Source organism: Sus scrofa, chromosome 10 (assembly GCF_054392235.1).
Source record: "Sus scrofa isolate SSC_HxYL_T2T_F1_AM1 chromosome 10, Sscrofa_HxYL_maternal_Yorkshire_Landrace_v2.0, whole genome shotgun sequence".
In the NCBI taxonomy this organism is placed as follows: Eukaryota; Metazoa; Chordata; class Mammalia; order Artiodactyla; family Suidae; genus Sus; species Sus scrofa.
In genome coordinates this window covers 22,514,980-22,535,422 of record NC_139392.1, presented here as the reverse complement: position 1 = coordinate 22,535,422, position 20,443 = coordinate 22,514,980, and the positions used below count along the sequence as shown (strand labels likewise).

At 45.5% G+C, this 20,443-nt stretch overlaps 1 protein-coding gene across 4 annotated transcripts in view; it reads left to right on the top strand.

Moving 5' to 3' along the window:
- Nucleotides 1–18,732, top strand: part of TP53BP2 (tumor protein p53 binding protein 2) — a 66,364-nt gene extending 47,632 nt beyond the window's left edge. For all 4 annotated transcript variants that reach the window (XM_013980098.3, XM_003130583.4, XM_084979320.1 and 1 more), the window contains 8 exons: nucleotides 83–231; nucleotides 1,865–2,330; nucleotides 3,968–4,743; nucleotides 6,318–6,455; nucleotides 7,628–7,761; nucleotides 11,409–11,575; nucleotides 15,540–15,739; nucleotides 17,680–18,732. In XM_013980098.3, the coding sequence (XP_013835552.1) occupies nucleotides 83–231; nucleotides 1,865–2,330; nucleotides 3,968–4,743; nucleotides 6,318–6,455; nucleotides 7,628–7,761; nucleotides 11,409–11,575; nucleotides 15,540–15,739; nucleotides 17,680–17,721 (2,072 nt within the window). In that variant the 3' untranslated portion in view covers nucleotides 17,722–18,732. The remainder of the gene's footprint in view (nucleotides 1–82; nucleotides 232–1,864; nucleotides 2,331–3,967; nucleotides 4,744–6,317; nucleotides 6,456–7,627; nucleotides 7,762–11,408; nucleotides 11,576–15,539; nucleotides 15,740–17,679) is intronic.
- Nucleotides 18,733–20,443: the final 1,711 nt, after the last annotated feature.

Here is a 20,443-nt window from a genome sequence, read left to right as displayed (position 1 = left end):
AGAGAAACATGCGTGAATAAGAAATATTATTACAAGTTTGATTTTCAGTGTGACTTTTTTTTTTCCTTTTCTCTGCCTTCAGCTGATGATGGGGAGGTTCCGCTGAGGGAGAAGGAGAAGAAAGTGCGTCCCTTTTCGATGTTTGACACAGTGGACCAGTCTGCTGCCCCACCCGCCTTTGGTACCCTGAGGAAGAACCAGAGCAGTGAGGATATCTTGAGAGATGCTCAGGTGCTTAAGGATATCCCAGTTTTAAGGTTTAATGGTGACTCTATATGCATTTCTTTTAGAAGAGAGAAAGTATTGTGTAAGGGAGAGGACGAAAACCAAATATATCTGGAAGATGAGAACATAGAAGAATGTTCTCTTATTTTCAGTTCTGTTGCCTGAGTATATTTGTTTTCTTTCTTTCTTTCTTTCTTTCTTTGTTTATTTGTCTTTTCGCCACTTCTAGGGCTGCTCCCGCGGCATATGGAGGTTCCCAGGCTAGGGGTCGAATCGGAGCTGTAGCCTCCGGCCTACGCCAGAGCCACAGCAACACGGGATCCGAGCCGCATCTGTGATCTACACCACAGCTCACGGCAACACCGGATCGTTAACCCACTGAGCAAGGGCAGGGACCGAACCTGCAACCTCATTGTTCCTAGTCTGATTCGTTAACCACTGTGCCATGACGGGAACTCCTCTTTCTTTCTTTTTTGGGGCTGTACCCACGCCATATGGAGGTTCCCAGGCTAGGGATCGAACCAGAGCTGTAGCCTCCGGCCTACGCCACAGCCACAGCAATGCGGGATCCGAGCTGAGTCTGCAACCTATACCACAGCTCACGGTAACGCCAGATCCCTGGCCCACTGAGTGAGGCCAGGGATGGAACCCACAACCTCATGGTTCCTAGTCGGATTCATTTCTGCTGCGCCACGACGGGAACTCCGCTTGAGGAGTATGTTTGTGATCTCATTATATCGGAGAATAACCGACATACTTGCTTCTGGGTCATATTTTGTGGGATTCTCTAAAAAAATATGAGTGCCTTGGAGAACACCATATTTGTACTTACCTTGTTTCTTCAGAATTTGGAGCTGAAGTTATGTGCAGCAAGATGATGGTGAATTGTCTGTAACTGTTAGGACCCCAGTCTTTGACAACCAAGCTGTGGCTGGGTGCTCCATGTTGGGAGTTTTGTGTTTTGTGGGTTTTTTTTTTTTTTTTAATTTTTTTTTAACCCCATGGCCCTGATGGCATGAAGTTCCGATGAGCGGGAATGGTTTTCAGTTGTTGGTGTCAGCCGTGAGTGTCACGTGGTGGCGATTACAAGTTTCCAAGTGGGCCCTTACATGTGCCCAGATAGGATGGAGCAAGACGGAGGAAATCACACAGGGAGGGAAGTGTACTGCATTATGGAAGGCCCTTTTACAAATAGGATTAAATTCAGAGAGTTACACCTTTTTAAAATTTATTTTATTTTATTTTTGCTTTTTAGGGGTGCGCCTGCAGCATATGGAGGTTCCCAGGCTAGGGGTCAAATCAGAGCGACAGCTACCGGCCTACACCACAGCAGTGTGGGATCCAAGCGGGATCGAGCCACATCTGTGACCTACACTGCAGCTCACAGCAACACTGGATCTCCAACCTACTGTGAGCAAGGCCAGGGATCGAACCCGTGTCCTTATGGATACTAGCTGGATTCGTTTCTGCCACGCCACAATGGGAACTCCCGGTTAAACCTTTTTAATGATTTTAAAACGTAGGGCTGGTCTTTTCAGTCTGTACTTGACACTTGGGAGAGTCAGATTGTCTTGAACATCTGTGTACCCAGTTATACAGTGTTCTAACTCGCTTTGTGTGTGTGTCTGTGTGTTTACAGGCCGCAAATAAAAATGTGGCTAAAGTACCACCTCCTGTTCCATCAAAACCAAAACAGATTAATTTGCCTTATTTTGGACAAACGAATCAGTCGCCGTCAGACATCAAGCCAGATGGAACTGCTCCGCAGTTGGCGACAGCAGTCGCGTCCATGGGAAATAAACCCAAACCGGCAGGGCAGCAGCAGAGGGTCCTGCTGGCCCCTGGCGGACCTTCGATTGGCCAAGCGGACCAGGCCCACCCTCCAGGTTCTAAGCAAGAAAGTCCTCCTGCTGCCGCCGTGCGGCCCTTCACGCCTCAGCCATCCAAGGACACGCTCCTCCCGCCTTTCAGGAAACCCCAGACGGTGGCCGCCAGCTCCATATACTCCATGTACACGCAGCATCAGGCACCCGGGAAGAACTTCCAGCAGGCCGTGCAGAGCGCCCTGACCAAGTCCCACACCCGGGGGCCGCACTTTCCCAGCGGTAAGATTCTCCAACTCCTTTTCGCCCGCATGGATGAGTTTCCGTCCTGCCAGCAGATAAGCAGGGTGATTTGTACCTGTGTCGAACGATGCTGTTGTTCTAAGAGTTGGGCTCAGTTCTGGCTCCTGTTCTTCTTTGGGAGTTTGAACGAGTTGATGCTGAGTGTCAGCTACGGCAGGTGACTGGTGAATAAAATGAAATGTAAGCCTCATGAAATAAATACGAAATGGGAAATAAATGTGAAGTAATCAAAGGGATGAAACAGGTGAATAAAACCTGTAGTAAGAACATAACCTTCAACATGGAATAACCCATGTGCATGTGTTTCCTGCTCGTGGGAAAAAGTGGGGAAAAACGCCTGCAGGTCATCACTGTGCGAGAGGCTGTGTCTTTGCTGCACAAGTTCCCCAGCCAGGGATGGAACCTGGACCACAGCAGTGACAAAGCCAGATCCTTAATCTGCTGAGCTACTAGGGGAACTCCTGTGGCTTTTTTTTTTTTTGAAGTTCCCTACTGTATTTTAAGTTGTTCTAATGAGAACACAGCTCCTAGATTACTTGTGTTATATACACAATCTGGCAATTTGTTGGGTTCTTTCTAAGAGTCATAAGTTTGTGGAACAGACTCAATTCACTATGTTATAATTAAATGAAGATGGCTTTCTCGTTGTGAAATAAGCGCATAGTGGTGCCCAAAAGGTCATGAAAGTTAACTCCGCAGCAAAGAATTGGTACATATGCTACATCTCACTCTTGCCTTTTCATGAGTCTCTGGTAAAAACGGCTAACAATCATTTGGGAATTAAATAATTATGATCTAATTAGAATGTCTGAGGGGGAATAGTTTTGGTCGGTATAAGTGGTCATTAATAGTTTTGTATTTTTCTCACACTCATATTTCGTATGATTTCTCACAGTTATTTACTTTGGAAAGTATGAGAGATGGGATGGTGTTTGTTTTGTTTTTAACCTGGACGCATGAAAAAAATCAACAGTTTTCGTTGCTGCTAAATTCTTTTCATATTTTGACGTTTTAAATTTGGGGGCTGTGGTCAGTGATTTCTTATAATTTTTTTTTGTGTGTGTGTCTTTTTAGGGCCGCACCAGCAGCATATGGAGGTTCCCAAACTAGAGGTCACATCTGAGCTACAGCTGCCAGCCTACACCACGGCCACAGCAATGCCAGATCCGAGCCGCATCTGCGACCTACACCACAGCTCTCGGCAACGCCAGATCCCTGACCCACTGAGTGCGGCATCCTCATGGATGCTAATCAGATTCGTTTTCGCTGAGCCACGACAGGAACGCCTATATTTTAACATTTTAAATTTGGGGGGCTGTGGTCAGTGATTTCTTACAGTCATAACTTCTTTATTAAGGAAGGTAAAATAATGACATAAAATAATGGTGCCTGTTTACAATCAGTGAGGGTTTTGAGTCCGTAATAAGTTTATTATGCAACGATGGAAACCTCACTTTGCTGTTTGTGATTTTAAAAAATTAGTTGTATTGAAGGGTATTATGTAACAGCAATGGAATTAAGAGAGGCTTTCATCATTGTTAGCTCTGTCTGTTGTTTGCTAGGTTTGTTTAATTAATACTCATCAAGGCTTTTTTTCCCCTTCCAATTCCAATTAGTATATGGCAAGCCTGTGATTGCTGCCGCCCAGAACCAGCAGCCACTCCCAGAGAACATTTATTCCAATAACCAGGGCAAACCTGGCAGCCCGGAGCCCGAAACAGACCCCGTTTCTTCCGTTCAGGAGACCCATGAAAACGAAAGAATTCCTCGGCCCCTCAGCCCAACCAAACTGCTGCCTTTCTTATCTAATCCTTACCGCAACCAGAGTGACGCTGACTTAGAAGCCCTGCGAAAGAAGCTGTCTAATGCCCCACGGCCCCTAAAGAAACGCAGCTCTATCACAGAGCCAGAGGGTCCCAATGGGCCCAACATCCAGAAACTTCTGTACCAGAGGACCACCCTCGCCGCCATGGAGACCATCTCGGTCCCAGCGTACCCATCCAAGGCCCCCTCTGCGACTGCCAGCCCCGAAAGCCCGGGGGAGATCCAGAATCCCTACTTACACGTGGAGCCGGAGAAGGAGCTGGTCGCTCTGGCCGCGGAGCCGGGGGCCCCCGAGGGAGCCGGGGGCGCCAGCACAGAGGGCAGCGACGCGCCAGCCCCTCCGCCGGGCCTCGAGTACGTGCCCGAAGGGCTCCCGGACAGCAGCCCCAGTTTCCAGGACAGGGTGGAAGAGCCGAACCCAGAGGCCCCCCCTCTGCTCGAAGTGTACCTGGAGGAGTACCCCCCGTACCCGCCCCCGCCGTACCCGTCTGTGGAGCCCGAAGGCCCCGGGGAAGACTCGGGCAGCTTGAGGCCACCTGAGATCACGGGCCAGGGGTCCCTGCCTCCTGTAAGTAGTGCGGTGGCTCGTGGTGGCGGCAGAAGCCCTTTGTCTTGTCACAGCCTTGTAGGTAGTTGACAGTCACTACTCAGCAAAGCACCAGCGAGCACTCGGAGCCATTTGCGAAAGACGGCTTGTGTTTAAACTGCCTGTCGTAGCGAATGCCTCTTATTTCATAGTTCCCTTGGTGCAGAGTGGATCTGATCAATGTCATCAGGAGTTCCCATCGTGACTCAGCAGTTAACAAATCCGAACTAGGAACCATGAGGTTGTGGGTTCGATCCCTGACCTCACTCAGTGGCTTAAGGATCCAGCATTGCCGTGAGCTGTGGTGTAGGTCACAGATGCAGCTTGGATCCTGCTTTGCTGTGGCTGTGGTGTAGGCTGGCAGCTGTAGCTCGGATCAGACCCCTAGCCTGGGAACCTCCATATGCCGTGGGTGTGGCCCTAAAAAGGCAACACACACACACACACACACACACACACAAAGTTATCAAAATGTAGTATATTCAGTATGCAAAACATTTTTTCTTTCTAGGAGGAAACCTTTTGTGAAGGACACAGAGTTTTGCTCTTCAACCTGTAAATACCCTGTTTGTTGTTTCTTCTTTAGCTGATGTCACCCACTGGGGACACAACACTCAACAGACAATGAATGAAAAGACCTCACTGGGTCCTCTCCCCACCCCCCCACCCCCCGCTTAAGAGCTGCACCTGCTGCATATTGAGGTTCCCAGGCTAGGGGTCGAATCAGAGCTGCAGCTGCCAGCCGAAACCACAGCCACAGCAACACCACATCCGAGCCACATCTGCGACCTACACCACAGCTCATGGCAACACGGGATCCTTAACCAATCGAGTGAGGCCAGGGATCGAACTGGTGTCCTCGTGGATACTAGTCGGGTTCGTTACTGCTGAGCCACCACGGGAACTCCAGACTAAAAATCTTAATTGTTCACCTTAATAATATGCCCTGAGGAGGTGTTGTGTTGTGAAATTTGAAAGAAAAGAGGCCGGATTACTCAAATTTGAATTCAGCTCTGATGTGTATTGCTGGTGTGCCTCAATTTCCTTATCTGTAAAATGGGAGCATAGGAGTTTCCTGAGGAACGAGTGATAATTATTCTGTAAAGGTTAGCTATCACAGTGCTGGGTTTGTGCTCTTGTCCCGTTTAATCCTGTGGGATTTGTTCTACTATATCAGGTAAAGACCAGTCTTGGCTAATTTTGATCCTTGACACAAAACCAGCCTACTTACTGATTACAGATTTTTCTACTCGTAGCGTGGGGTTACCCTATGTAGTTTCACTAGGTCTTAAAGAGTTAAATTCTTCCCACTTTATATGGGTAGATTCACTAAGCTATGTGTTATGATTTATATACCTTTTTGAATAATGTTATATACTTTAATAAACTGTGCTAAATGTATATTTTTAAAATTCCTTTTACTAGTAACTAAGCTATTCTTTTTCCCTTTTTTGTTGGTTTTTGTTTTTTGTTTTTTTGGATTTTTTTTGTTTTGTTTTTTTCAGTCTCTTTTGCTTAGACCCGGATCCTTCATTTTCTGTGCATTTCTTCCCCAGGGCAAGAGGACAAACTTGCGGAAAACGGGTTCAGAGCGGATTGCTCATGGAATGAGGGTGAAATTCAACCCCCTTGCTTTACTTCTGGATTCTTCTTTGGAGGGAGAATTTGACCTCGTACAGAGAATTATTTATGAGGTATGATTGAATTAGTACATTTCTCAATATGACCTGGCATTTTGTTTTAAAGCTCTCATCAGAATCCTGCTTTAGAGAAATTATACTTCTAAAGTGTTCTCTTGGAGTTCCCGTTGTGGCTCAGCAGTTAACAAACCCGACTAGCATCCATGAGGATGTGGATTCGATCCCTGTCCTCACTCAATGGGTTAAGGATCCAGTGTTGCTGTGAGCTGTGATGTAGGTCACAGAGGCGGCTAAGATCCTGTGTTGCTGTGGCTGTGGTGTAGGCCGGCACCAATAGCTCCTAGTTGACCCCTAGCCTGGAAACCTCCATGTGCCATGGGTGCAGCCCTTGAAAAGACAAAAAGGCAAAAAAATAATAAATCGGTAAATACATGAATGAATAGTTTTCTTTTTGGGGAGGGGGTGGTTGAGAGGAACTTTTGAGCGGGCGTTGCCGTGGAAGTTCTGTTTTCACTAGGGGTACTTTTCTGTCTCCTTTAAAAATTGCTCCTGTGTGGATGGGTCCTTGACAGTGTTGCAATGCAGATGTGCTCCCTGCTTTTCAGAAGCCTGCCATTTAAGATATTTTTAGTTGACCTTCTTTCCTCTCTATGGCAAATGTGACTGCTCCTTAGACACTAATTTGTGGTGGGACGTTGGAGGGTAAATAAACAAAAAATGACTGTAAGCCTACAGTTTCTGGGACTTTTCCAGTTTTTCAAAACACCTTTTTATAGTGAGTGCCTACTTAATGTCTGTCTCATTTCTAGAACTGTTCCGGGTATCCTTTTCTTGGCTTCTGTAGGTCTAAATTATGACTGAAAAAATACAAGAGTTGGAGTTCCCATTGTGGTTCAGCGGGTTAAGAACCTGACTAGTATCCATGAGAATGAGAGTTCAATCCCTGGCCTCGCTCCATGGGTTAGGGTTCCAGCATTGTCATGAGCTGCGGTGTAGGTCGCAGATGCAGATCAGATCTGGCATTGCTGTGACTGTGGTATAGACCGGCAGCTGCAGCTCCAATTCGACCCCTAGCCTGGGAACCTCTTTTTGGCCGCAGGTGCAGCCCTAAAAAAAAAAAAAAAAAGTCTTTTTTTGTTTTCTTGATGCTAAGGAGTCCGTGATTCGTTGACCGTTAAAGTGACAAGAAATGTGAGTGACGGCCACCTTTCTGATTGACATTATAGGTTGATGACCCAAGCCTGCCCAACGACGAGGGCATCACAGCTCTGCACAACGCGGTGTGTGCAGGTCACACGGAAATTGTGAAATTCCTGGTACAGTTTGGTGTCAATGTCAATGCTGCCGACAGTGACGGATGGTAAGATCTTCCTTGAAATGCCGCTCAAGCCTCAGTCGTATCTGCTGTGTCGGCCAAGAATGAGCCGCGTGGTGGGTACTGTTGGAAGGCGAAGACGGGTGTCTGCCCTCAGGCCGCCTGCCTCTAGAAAGGGAGACGCGGCTGCCACTTAGGGAATTCACGTGTCCTCACGTAACCGTCCTCTCACTCCTGTTCTGGAAGCACACGAGATGCTTTGGCCTTCTGTAATAAACGTTAGAATGCTCAGCAAGGGGTACCCAGTTCACGGGCGTGTTTCAGCACATTTGAGAAAGGCGGATTTAACCAGGGTCCCCTACTCCCGGAAACTTCTGTGTGTTTCTAAAAAGGGATTGTAATTGGTTACCTTTCCCAAATATTTTTGACCATGACATCCATTTTCCATGGAGCATTTTTTCTTGAATGATTTTTATTTTTTTCCATTACAGTTGGTGAACAGCGTTCTGGCAGTTTCCTGCTGTAGAGCAAGGGGACCCAGTCACGCATATGTATTTACATTCTTTTTCTCACGTTATCGTGCTCCGTCATGAGTGACTGGATAGAGCCATGGAGCATTTTCTGGAACTGCTGTGTGCCTAAAACCCAGAGATACTCTTGTAAATGATGAATATTATTGTTCATGGGATAATATATTATTATTAACTAAGAATAATGAAAGTCCAAATAAGATACCATGGAGTTCCTGTTGTGGGGCAGCAGGAATGAATCCAACTAGGATCCATGAGGATGTGGGTTCCGTCCCTGGCCTCACTCAGTGGGTCAGTGATCCAGCATTGCTGTGAGCTGTGGTGTAGGTCACAGACGTGGCTGGGACCCTGTGTTTCTGTGACTGTGGTGAAGGCCGACAGCTCCAGCTCCAATTCAGCTCGTAGCCTGGGAACTTCCATATGCTGTGTGGCCCTAAAAGCCAAAAAAAAAAAAGATACTGTCACTATTGATAACTGTAATTGAATGGATAATAAATTTTATATTTTATTTTTTGAAAAAATACAGTTTTAAATTATGATATGCTTTTTTGGGAAAAATACCAAAAATTTATTTTTTTCTATACAAGAGAAATTTACCTTGTAATTACACTATATTTATTCACGTATTCTAATTGTATAGCCTCTTTTCTCTCAGTAAGGACATAATTATAATAACAAATTTACATGCATACACATGTAAGTTGCAGACACCCATATGCATAGATTTGGAAAAGCCTCATCTTCTACCATATGGCTCTGACTCATTAATTGTGACTGTCTCCTTGCTGGACATATAGATTGTTTTCCAATTTTTAATTCATTTGCTATAAATAATGCTTGGAGAAGCATTTTGGTTACAATTAAAAAAAAGTTGTAGGAGTTCCCATCATGGCTCAGTGTTTAACGAGTCCGACTGGGAACCATGAGGTTGCGGGTTCGATCCCTGGCCTCGCTCAGTGGGTTAAGGATCCGGCATTGCTGTGAGCGCAGATGTGGCTCAGATCCCAATTTGCTGTGGCTATGGTGTGTGCCGGCAGTCGTAGCTCCAATTTGACCCCTAGCTTGGGAACTTCCATATGCTGCAGGTGCAGCCCTAAAAAAAAAAAAAAAAAGTTATTATAAAATATGATAAAATATTGGCTCTAGGATTACCATCGTGCCTCAGCAGGTTAAGAACCGAACTAGTATCCATGAGGATGTAGGTTCGATCCCTGGCCTCGCTCAGTGAGTTAAGGAGCTGGTGTTGCTGTGAGCTGTGGTGTAGGTCACAGCTGCAGCTCCACATTCATCCCTCGGCCTGGGAACTTCCAAATGTTACAGGTGTGGTCATAAAACATATATCTCTGGAGTTCCCGTCGTGGCGCAGTGGTTAACGAATCCGACTAGGAACCATGAGGTTGCGGGTTCGATCCCTGGCCTTGCTCAGTGGGTTAACGATCTGGCGTTGCCGTGAGCTGTGGTGTAGGTTGCAGACGCGGCTCGGATCCCGCGTTGCTGTGGCTCTGGCGTAGGCCGGTGGCTACAGCTCCGATTACACCCCTAGCCTGGGAACCTCCATATGCCGCGGGAGCGGCCCAAGAAATAGCAACAATAATAACAACAACAACAAAAAGACAAAAAAAAAAAAAAAAAAAAAAAACATATATCTCTGTTCCCTGTGCTGTCCGTCACATCCTGGTAGCTTACATATTTTATCCACGGTGGCTCGTACCTCCTAGTCCCTGACTCCTGCTGTTTTCTGACTCACTTCATTCTCCCTCCTGGTTACTACCAGTTTGTCCTCTGTATCTATGAGTCTGTTTCTGTTTTGTTATGTTCATTTGTTTTTTTTCCTCAGTTTCCACATATAAGTGATCACATATAATATTCGTCTTTGTTATGCCTAACGTTTTAGGTTTAACTTCGTAAGTACAGCAGATTCTTAAATGTGTCACAATGTGTTTGTTTCCCTAATATTGGGAGTTCCAGTTACGTATAATTTTTCATTATTAAAAAAGCCATGCTTGAAAGTCTGCGTAGGAGTTCCCGTCATGGCGCAGCAGAAGTGAATCCAGCTAGTAACCGTGAGGTGGTGGGTTCCATCCCTGGCCTCACTCAGTGGGTTAAGGATCTGGTGTTGCCATGACCTGTGGTGTAGGCAGAGACGCGGCTCAGATCCCGTGTGGCTATGGCATAGACCAGCAGCTGTAGCTCTGATTTGGCCCCTAGCCTGGGAACCTCCATGAGCTGCAGATACGGCCCTAAAAAGCAAAAAAAGAAAAAAGAAAAAATCTGTAGTAATAAATGAAACTATTAATGATAGTGTTCTGAGATGGAGGGTGGGGAATACAATATATATATTTTTTTACTAAAGACCCAAGGGAATGAAATGATGAGGGGAGGGAAGAAAAGAGTTAAAGGAACGAAATCTCATGTGTTTTAGGGCCTGATTAACACTCTCAATCCCATCTTCTGAGTTGGGGCAGTGGTCCTGGCTCTCATCCTTTGCTGGGAGTCTGGAGTCATTGGTGATACATTCTAAAATCTTTGAGATGCTGGAGAAGGTTCTCGGTCCTGGTCGTGAGACGTTCCTGCTGACCATGGCTAACATAGATTGACATATGTATTTTACAGTCATTTTTCTAGTCTGAATTGAATTTGAATTTTTTTCCAGTTGAGGGTTAATTGAGATTTTTAAAATGTTGGCTAAAAGTAGTTCTTTATGTGCAGCTTTTAAATCCTTCAAAATTGGTGGTGATAAAGGGATATTGAAAAACACATATTTTGAATGAAGGCCTGTTTTATTTAAAGCCTTAGGTCCTCCACTCTGGCAGAAACAATTTGTGCTGGGTCCTCCAGAATGTAGAACTAAATACATTTTATCCTGCTTTAGATGATTATACAACTTTCACATCCTTTCCCTCATTTCTTTGATTTCTTTTGCCTTCTGCAGTGCCCTAGCCCCAACTTTTTCTTTTGTGGCTATAAGTCTCCAGTGGGCTCAAGTGTCTCTGTTTAACTGAGTTGTTAAAAAAAAACAAAAACAAGAACGCGTAAGAGGTTTTCAGAAGAAAGGGCTTGGTAGGCACCGGCCTCGAGAACTTTCTTTACAGACATTCTGTCCCAGCAGGTGCCGTTCAGTTTAGGAACGCATCTCTCACCACGCTGTGTCCTCCTGCACAGGACCCCGCTGCATTGCGCTGCCTCCTGTAACAACGTCCAGGTATGCAAGTTTTTGGTGGAGTCAGGGGCCGCTGTGTTCGCCATGACCTACAGTGACATGCAGACGGCCGCGGATAAGTGCGAAGAAATGGAGGAAGGCTACACCCAGTGCTCTCAGTTTCTCTATGGTATGGAACTGGTTTGACTTACATGTATTGATTATTGCATTAATTGCCCCTGGGTCTGTCCAGGGTATAACTGGAGAAATGTCTTTCTTACTTGGGAAAGCCTTTTTGTGTTGTACATAGTCCTGGGCATTGAAAATAGGGCAGCCTGGGTCACACACGTGAATGCCGCCTCTGTGTGTGCGCCTAGAAACAGCTATTGTCAGGGACGTCTTCAACCACAAAAGACAATGACATGGTATTGAAGCTGGCAGTATCAGTGGCTTTTGACCATCAAAAGCTCCTCTAGTAAGGCATCAGTACTTAGTGAGTGATGCTGTAATTTTGCACACAAGTAAACAGCTCCACTCCTTCTAAGATGACCCAGAGGAATGCAGCTTTGGAATAAGAAGCCAACTGATGCAGGTTTTCTTGCGAAATCAAACTTGGCACGAAGTCACAGAAAAGGCCGCACATGCTTTCGAGCTGATTCTTCTAAGCTCTTTTGTTCTCTTGGTTTTGAATCTCTGATTTTAATGGATAACCTCCGCTCTGTACCTAGAGAAAAATGGACGGGAGGTTTCGGATGGATGGATATTGGGTGCAAGTCTTAGGAGGTGAGGTGAATGTTTCTTTTTAGTCTGGCTTGAGAGGAATTGAGAAGGGGAAGAAACAGAGACCAATGAGCGGGTCCCAGGACCCCAGACCACTCCAGGCTCAGACACGGAACGATGCCTGAGATTAAACTTAGGTCTTCTCCATTTGACTGTTTCTGTGTCTCACGAAGCCTGTGTTCAGGCTCTAGGAGAGAAGGGAGGGGCTCAGAGGAAGACCCACAGGCTGCAAGTGCTCTTCCTCATCTCTCAGCTCTTTTTACTGTTGATGTTTATGACCACTTACTGCTCATGTTCTGATCTCTAGGTCAAGGAATAATTTTGATATATGAACATATTTTGAAATCAGTGATACATTAAAATGCATTTTTTTATATTAAACATTGGCAATTCAGCTGTGTTTAAGTATGGAATGTGATTTTTATTTTTTTCTTAAATTTTTTATTATAGTTGATTTACAATGTTCTGTCAATTTCTTCTCTACAGCAAAGTGATCCAGCCATATAGATACAGATATAGATATATTCTTTTTCTCACATTATCCTCCATCATACTCCATCACAAGTGATTGGATATAGTTCCCTGTGCTGTACAGCAGGATCTCATGACTTATCCACTACAAATGCAATAGTTTACATCTACTCACCCCAAACTCCCAGTCCATCCCACTCCCTCCTCTTCCCCCTTGGCAACCACAAGTCTGTTCTCCAAGTGCATGAGTTTGTTTCTTTTCTGTAGACAGGTTCATTTGTGCCATATATTAGATTCCAGATAAAAGCGATATCATTAAAAAAGTGATATCATATGGTATTTGTCTTTCTCTTTCTGACTGACTTCACTTAGTATGACAGTCTCTCATTCCATCCATGTTGCTGCAGATGGCATTTTTTCTTTTTTATGGCTGAGTAGTATTCCATTGTGTATATGTACTATATCTTTTTTTTTTTTTTAGGGCCACACTTGCGGCATCTGGAGGTTCCCAGGCTAGGAGTCAAATTGGAGCTGTAGCCGCTAGCCTATGCCACAGCCACAGCCACAGCCACAACATTGACGTGATCTGTGCCGCATCTGTGACCTACACCACAGCTGACGGCAGCGCCAGATCCTTAACCCACTGTGCGAGGCCAGGGATTGAACCTGCATCTTCACGGATGCTAGTCAGATGCGTTTCTGCTGAGACGCGACAGGAACTTCCTCCTTGCATTTTCGAGCATCTTTCTAGAAATGGAATTGCCATGTCACGGGGATGCAGGTCAAGCAGAGTTCCTTTTGCTCCATTTTCCCTTTGACCCTTAGTAGATGTGGAATCCTATCTCCTTGTGGCTTTCATCTGCATTTCCCAAATTACTAGTGAGATGGAGCATGTTTTTAGGATCCCTCAGAATTTTTTTAAAACAGTGATTTTTTTTTTTTTTTTTGTCTTTTTAGGGCTGCACCTGCAGCATATGCAGGTTCCCAGGCTGAGTCTAATCAGAGCTACAGCTGCCGGCCTACACCACAGCCACAGCAACTTGAGATCTGAGCCTTGACTGCGACCCACACTATAGCCCTCAGCAACACTGAATCTTTAACCCACTGAGCAAGGCCAGGGATTGAACCCACAAGCTCTTGGTTAAATAGTTGGATTCGTTTCCACTGCATCACAACGGGAACTCCTAAAACAGTAATTCTTACCTCTTGGTTTAGTTAATAGCAGAATAATGATTTCCATGCCTTCTGTGGACGCCCATGCCACATGATAGATATGATAAAGACTCCCATGCCTCATGATTTCTTGGAAATGAGACTCAGGTTGGTATTTTGAGTACACCATTCCCGTCCCAAGCAGGTAATGACTCTAGCCAGCTTTAACACTTTGCGGAATTGCAGTTCTATCAAGTCTTATTGTCGTTGTGATCCTCATTGTCATGCTTTGCATGTGTTACTTAAACAGGAAAATTGGAAAGTCACTCGTCCCCAATAGTGGAAACCTGACCCTTTCGATTGGCAGAGCCTCCTTTTGGAAAAGAACGATATAATTTCTTGTTTAATTTTTGCTCAGCGTGCATGAGATAGCATATGCTACATTGTATTCATTGCTACAGGAAAAATAAGTCCATAATTAATAACTTAGGCTTGTGTAAATTGAATAGCCTGACTTTTCAAAAGCAAGCAGGTATTTTCTTGGCATTTCTCAAAAGATGAAAGTAATAATGAACTGACTGCTCTCAGGACATTATCATCTGATTCCTTCTCCTCTTTCCCTACAATGCCTGCCCGTTAATGCTTCTTACTCCTCGTTAGCATTGCCCCCCAGGATAGGAAGGGATAAACGGAAAAAGGTAAAACCTAAAGTTGTAGTTATTTGCATTTCTGTTACTAACTGTGGTGGAAAATGGACATTTGGGGTTTTTTTCTCCCCTCTCCAATTTGTAGATTTCAGTATCTTATAGCTTGCTGATTCTCATTATTATAGAATTGACTCTATGTAGGCTTTTATATCATGTCTAGTATACCTGGTCATACTTCTGCATTCTAACATTTTATATATTTTTTTGGCTTTATTTTCCCCATTTGGAACTTGATAGAGGCCACTTTAGTAGGCACTGCTGGTCTTTTTTGTCCGTCTGCTCTTAAGTTTTAGGTAAAGAACAAAAATGTCTCCTAGTCATTACACCTAGTGGGTGGGCTGAAATTTGGCAGATGGAGCATTCACTTTTTTAATATCCTGGACTTGAACAGTTCTTTTTCTTTTCTTCTTCTTCTTTTTTTTTTTTTTTTTTTTTTTTTTGTCTTTTGTTGTTGTTGTTGTTGTTGCTATTTCTTGGGCCGCTCCCACGGCATATGGAGGTTCCCAGGCTAGGGGTTGAATTGGAGCTGTAGCCACCGGCCTACGCCAGAGCCACAGCAACGCGGGATCCGAGCCGCGTCTGCAACCTACACCACAGCTCACAGCAACGCCGGATCGTTAACCCACTGAGCAAGGGCAGGGACCGAACCCGCAACCTCATGGTTCCTAGTCGGATTCGTTAACCACTGCACCACGATGGGAACTCCTTCTTCTTTTTTTTTTTAAAGTCCTGAGTTTGTAACAGTGTGTGTATTCCAACTAGTTTTAAGATCTGAGTAAGACTAGTTTTGAAAGCCTCCGTATCAGGTGTTGGTTAGTTTCGAGATGCTAGTGGAGGTTAACTTGTCTTTTTCATGTTCCCTCTATGCTGCTGGCCTTCCTCTCCCCCTCAGGCCCCGGGAAGTTTATTTATGGAAAGATCAGTGTAGCAGCTCTGCCATTCCAAGGTGTCCCCACTCCTTCTCCTTTGGCCTGGTGGGGCTGTACGTCCTTACCGCAGTGTCCTCACGTTACATGGCCTGTATTGTGTCTTGCATGGTTTTAGGCGTTCAGGAGAAAATGGGCATAATGAATAAAGGCGTCATTTATGCACTTTGGGACTATGAGCCTCAGAACGATGACGAGCTGCCCATGAAGGAAGGGGACTGCATGACAATCGTCCGCCGGGAGGACGAAGATGAGATCGAGTGGTGGTGGGCCCGCCTGAACGATAAGGAGGGATATGTTCCCCGAAACTTGTTGGGGGTAAGTGAGCCTTTTTTTTTTTTTTCGCTTTTCAGGGCTGCACCTGCAGCATATGGAGGTTCCCAGGCCAGGGGTTGAATTGGCTACAGCCGCCCGCCTACACCACAGCCACAGCAACGTGGGATCCAAGCGGGATTGAGCCGCATCTGCGACCTACACCACAGCTCACAGCAATGCCGGATCCTTAATCCACTGAGCTAGGCCAGGGATCCAGCCCATGTCCTCGTGGATACTAGTTGGGTTGAGCCACGAAGGGAACTCCAATTGAACCATGTTTTTAATGGGTCAGAGAGGGAGGACCTTTGGGGAAACTGCCGGCATTACGGAGACAGCGCAGTCTGCTGCCTTTTGTTAGTGAAACATGGGAGTTAACCTTTTTTTTTTGTCTTTTTGCTATTTCCTAGGCCACTCCCGCGGCATATGGAGGTTCCCAGGCTAGGGGTCGAATCGGAGCTGTAGCCACCGGCCTACACCAGAGCCACAGCAACGCGGGATCCGAGCCGCGTCTGCAACCTACACCACAGCTCACGGCAACGCCGGATCGTTAACCCACTGAGCAAGGGCAGGGACCGAACCCGCAACCTCATGGTTCCTAGTCGGATTCGTTAACCACTACGCCACGACGGGAACTCCGAGTTAACCTTTTGATAGTCTTAAATTGAGGCTTAAAGCCACATTGTCAGTGATTCCTATTAGGATTGACCTCACATTTACGTTTGTCAGCCCCTGGAGATCAGGGGTCCTGCCTACATTAATAAATAAAATCAACATAATTGTATCCTGTGATGGGCATTGAACTTACGACATTTGAAATAAATTTTGGATTTGTTTGAATCAGAATTTGCAAATTTGCTAGAGAGCTCGAATAAGCATTAAGAGTTAAGATTCTTTGTTCGTTCCTATTGTTTAGATTTTTTTCCCTTGGGCCACGCCCACAGCACGTGAAAGTTCCCAAGCCAGGGATTGAACCCGTGCCACAGCAGCCACCCCAGCGGCTGCCGTGACAGCGCTGGATCCTTAAACCGCTGCACCACAAGAGAACCCCCTTACTGTTGGATTTTATGTTTCATAACAACCAAGAAAACGAACAAATCACATGAGCACATATAAACCAATAATAAGTCTATATTATTATGAAGGGACCGCTGTCATGAGGTGGACATTCTCGGGAAAGGAAATGGCATAAAGTTGAGTGTTTAGTCAGAGGCTCAGATACAAGTTTAGAAAATCGTATTGGCCCAGTCTCTTTCCTCACAGAGAAGAATCATCCTTGATAGAACATGAGTCCATCACAGCTTTCCAGTTCCAGCTGGACGTCTGCCTTGCTTTCAGTAACCTTTCCCCTTTTGTCTGGAGAGAGGACGAAGAGGAGGAGGGGTTTTGTTTAGTTTGCCAGTTGAATTACTAGCTTGACTTGCTCTCGGCTTCCAGAACGCTCTCCTTCCCAGCTCTTGTTTTGGAAAACACAAAACCACAAAATCCTCCAGCAAGAAAGGGCTGCTTATCCTTCCTCAAATCTGGAGACTTTGAGTCTGTGGTGTTTTGTGGTCCCGTGACACAATGTGACATCTGATGTGAATAAAGTTTTTTATTTAACCCCTGTCTTCTCCCTTGGAACAGACACTCCCAACGCTGCGGTTTACAGTCTTGCAAATCATCTTTAGTCCTTCGTAGTCCTTGTGAGACTTGACTTACAGGCCAGTAGCTTGTGCAGCTGGTCCCTGTTGAGGGACCCCTGGGATCTTTGACGGTTCTTGGCCCAAGAGTCCTGAACTGTGACTCTCTGGACAGCTTTGGGTGCCTCATGTGGCAGAGAGTCCTTTCTTCGGTTTAATTTCTTTCTGTGACATCAGCACCCACCCCCGCCCCCCATGTGTCTCGAAACTTTGTTCTACTCCCAGGACTTGCAGTATTAAATATTTTAAAATTTCTCTTTACAGCTATACCCACGAATTAAACCAAGGCAAAGGAGCTTGGCCTGAAACTCTGCAGAATTTTAGTTAATAAAGAATTCATCTCTTTTCCCACTAAGAAAAAATAACATGATCGTTTGTGGCATAAATTTCACCGGACTGACTTTAGTGACAAAGTAACTTGAGAACGATGAAGAACGAACGGGCCCTGGAAGCAAAGGTTTGGAGAAGCCACTCAGCGGATCCCCTGAGCGGGCAGAGCGCTTCAGGAAGCTGCTCGCCAGCCGGGGACCCACGCTCTGAAAGATACAGTGACAGTCCTGTTCTCGGCAAGAAGAAGGACCACTTATTGGGCTCCTGGGAGACCAGCTTCACGTCCTGCCTAAGGTGGCGTTTTTCTTGGAGTTCCTGTTGTGGCTCAGTGGTAACGAACCCGACTTGCACCCGTGAGGATTCAAGTTCAATCCCTGGCCTCGCTCAGTGGGTTAAGGATCTGGCATTGCCATGAGCTGTGGTGTAGGTCACAGATGCCGCTCAGATCTGACGTTGCTGTGGCTGTGGTGTAGGCCGGCAGCTGTAACTCCAATTCAGCCCCCAGCCTGGGAACCTCCATATGCTGTGGGTGTGGCCCTGAAAAGACCCAAAACAAAACAAAACAAAACAAAAAGAGTGGCGTTTTTCATCAGGTGCCCCTGTGCCTGACTTCCCACCAGAAGGACCAGTGCCATCATGGTGCCATCTCCCGTGCCCCCCAGCACCAGCAGGCCCTCAGGGGACTCTCCTGGAGACTCGAAGGTGCCACACACTGTGTATCATCCGTGAAGAACTGTTTGTTGGTTGTCAGTGAGCAATACTTTGTGATACGAGTTCTTATAGCTTCATATATTTGAAATGTTGAAACCACACTACACTACAGATCATTAGATTTAGAATCCTGTTTTTAGGCTGAAATTTGAATCTCTATTTATTGTCTTTTGTATCTCAGAAATTAGAGACTTGATACAGACTTACCTATGATATTTGTCAAAATCCTAGCTGACTTTAAAACAGTTATAATAAAATTCACCTTTTTGACTCGAAGCTTTTTACTGGCTTTAGTTTTTTATTTCATTAACTTTTTAGTTTAAGGTGCTTGAGTGGTTCCCTGGTGGCACTGTGGGTTAAGGATTTGGTGTTGACACTACAGCAGATTGCAGAGGCACAGGTTCGATCCCTGGCGTAGGAACTTCCACATGCTGCAGGCATGGCCGAAAAATAATAATAATAAAGTTCCTGAGCCATTGCAATATAGTACTCTGCTGAAAAATAATAAGATTTCTTTACCAGCTGTGTGATTAAATATAAATACAAGAAGTATTTGCTCAGTTTTGCAATTTGCCAGTTTTATGGTGTCTTTGATATAGAATTAAAACTTTTGCATTTTTTTTATTTTTTAGCTTTTTTAGGGCTACACCTGTGGCATATGGAGGTTCCCAGACTAGGGGTCCAATCGGAGCTGTAGCTGCTGGTCTACACCACAGCCACAGCAACGTGAGATCTGAGCCGCATCTGCAACCTACACCACAGCTCACGGCAACGCCAGAGCCTCAACCCACTGAGCGAGGCCAGGGATCGAACCCGCATCCTCATGGATCCTAGTCGGATTTGTTTCTGCTGCACCACGATGGGAACTCCTGCTTGAAGAAAGATCTCGAAGATAGGGACCAGCTGATAGGCTGGCTGTGGTTTACAGCAGATTGCAGAGGGCTTAAAGTATTTCATTTTTAGAAGTTTTATTGAAGTGTAGTTGATTCACAATGTTGCAATCGTTTCTTTTCTTTTCTCTCTCTCTCTTTTGTTTTTTTTTTTTTTTTTTTTTGGCTCCTTTCTTAGGGCCACAGGTGCAGCGTATGGAGGTTCCCAGGCTAGGGGTCCAATTGGAGCTACAGCTGCCAGCCTACACCACAACCACAGCCACACAGGATCCAAGCCACCTCTGTGACCTACACCACAGCTCACAGCAATGCCAGATCCTTCACCCACTGAGCAAGGCCAGGGATCAAACCCACATCCTCATGGATCCACGTCGTGTTCGTTAGCAGCTGAGCCACGAAGGGAACTCTGTGATCATTTCTGCTTTGCAGAAAAGTGATTCAGTTTATAGAGATTCTTTTTCATCTTCTTGTCTATTATGGTTAATGATGGGCTATTGACTATGGTTCCCTGTGCTCTACGGTAAATCCTTGTGGTTTATCCATCCTGTATATACTCGTTTGCGTCTGCTAATCCCAAACTCCCAATCCATCTCTCCCCCACCCCTCTTGGCAACCTCAAGTCTGTTCTTGATGTTTGTGTGTCCTTTTCTGTTTCACAGATGTGTTTGTTAGTGGCATGTTTGAGATTCCACATGTCAGTGATATCAGATGGTGTTTGTCTTTCTCTGACTTCACTTAGTAGGATCATCTCTCGGTCCATCCATGTGGCTGAAAATTGGGGAGGGTTTTTGTCACAGAGGGGAGTAGTGAGGGTTTAGATAAGGGTGACTTCCCACGCTCAGAAGTTTTGGGGCATTTAACTTTATCATCTCTTTTTCCCCCTGTAAAATCTCTTCTCTTAAATCTTTTGTGAATTTGTGGCTTTAGAAAACGGAGTTCCCTTTGTGGCTCAGCAGTTAACGAACACAGCTAGGATCCGTGAGGACAGGGGTTCAATCCCTGGCCTGGCTCAGTGGGTTAAGGACCCAGCGTTGCTGTGAGTTGTGGTGTAGGTCGAAAATGCGGCTCAGATCCTATGTTGCTGTGGCTGTGGTATA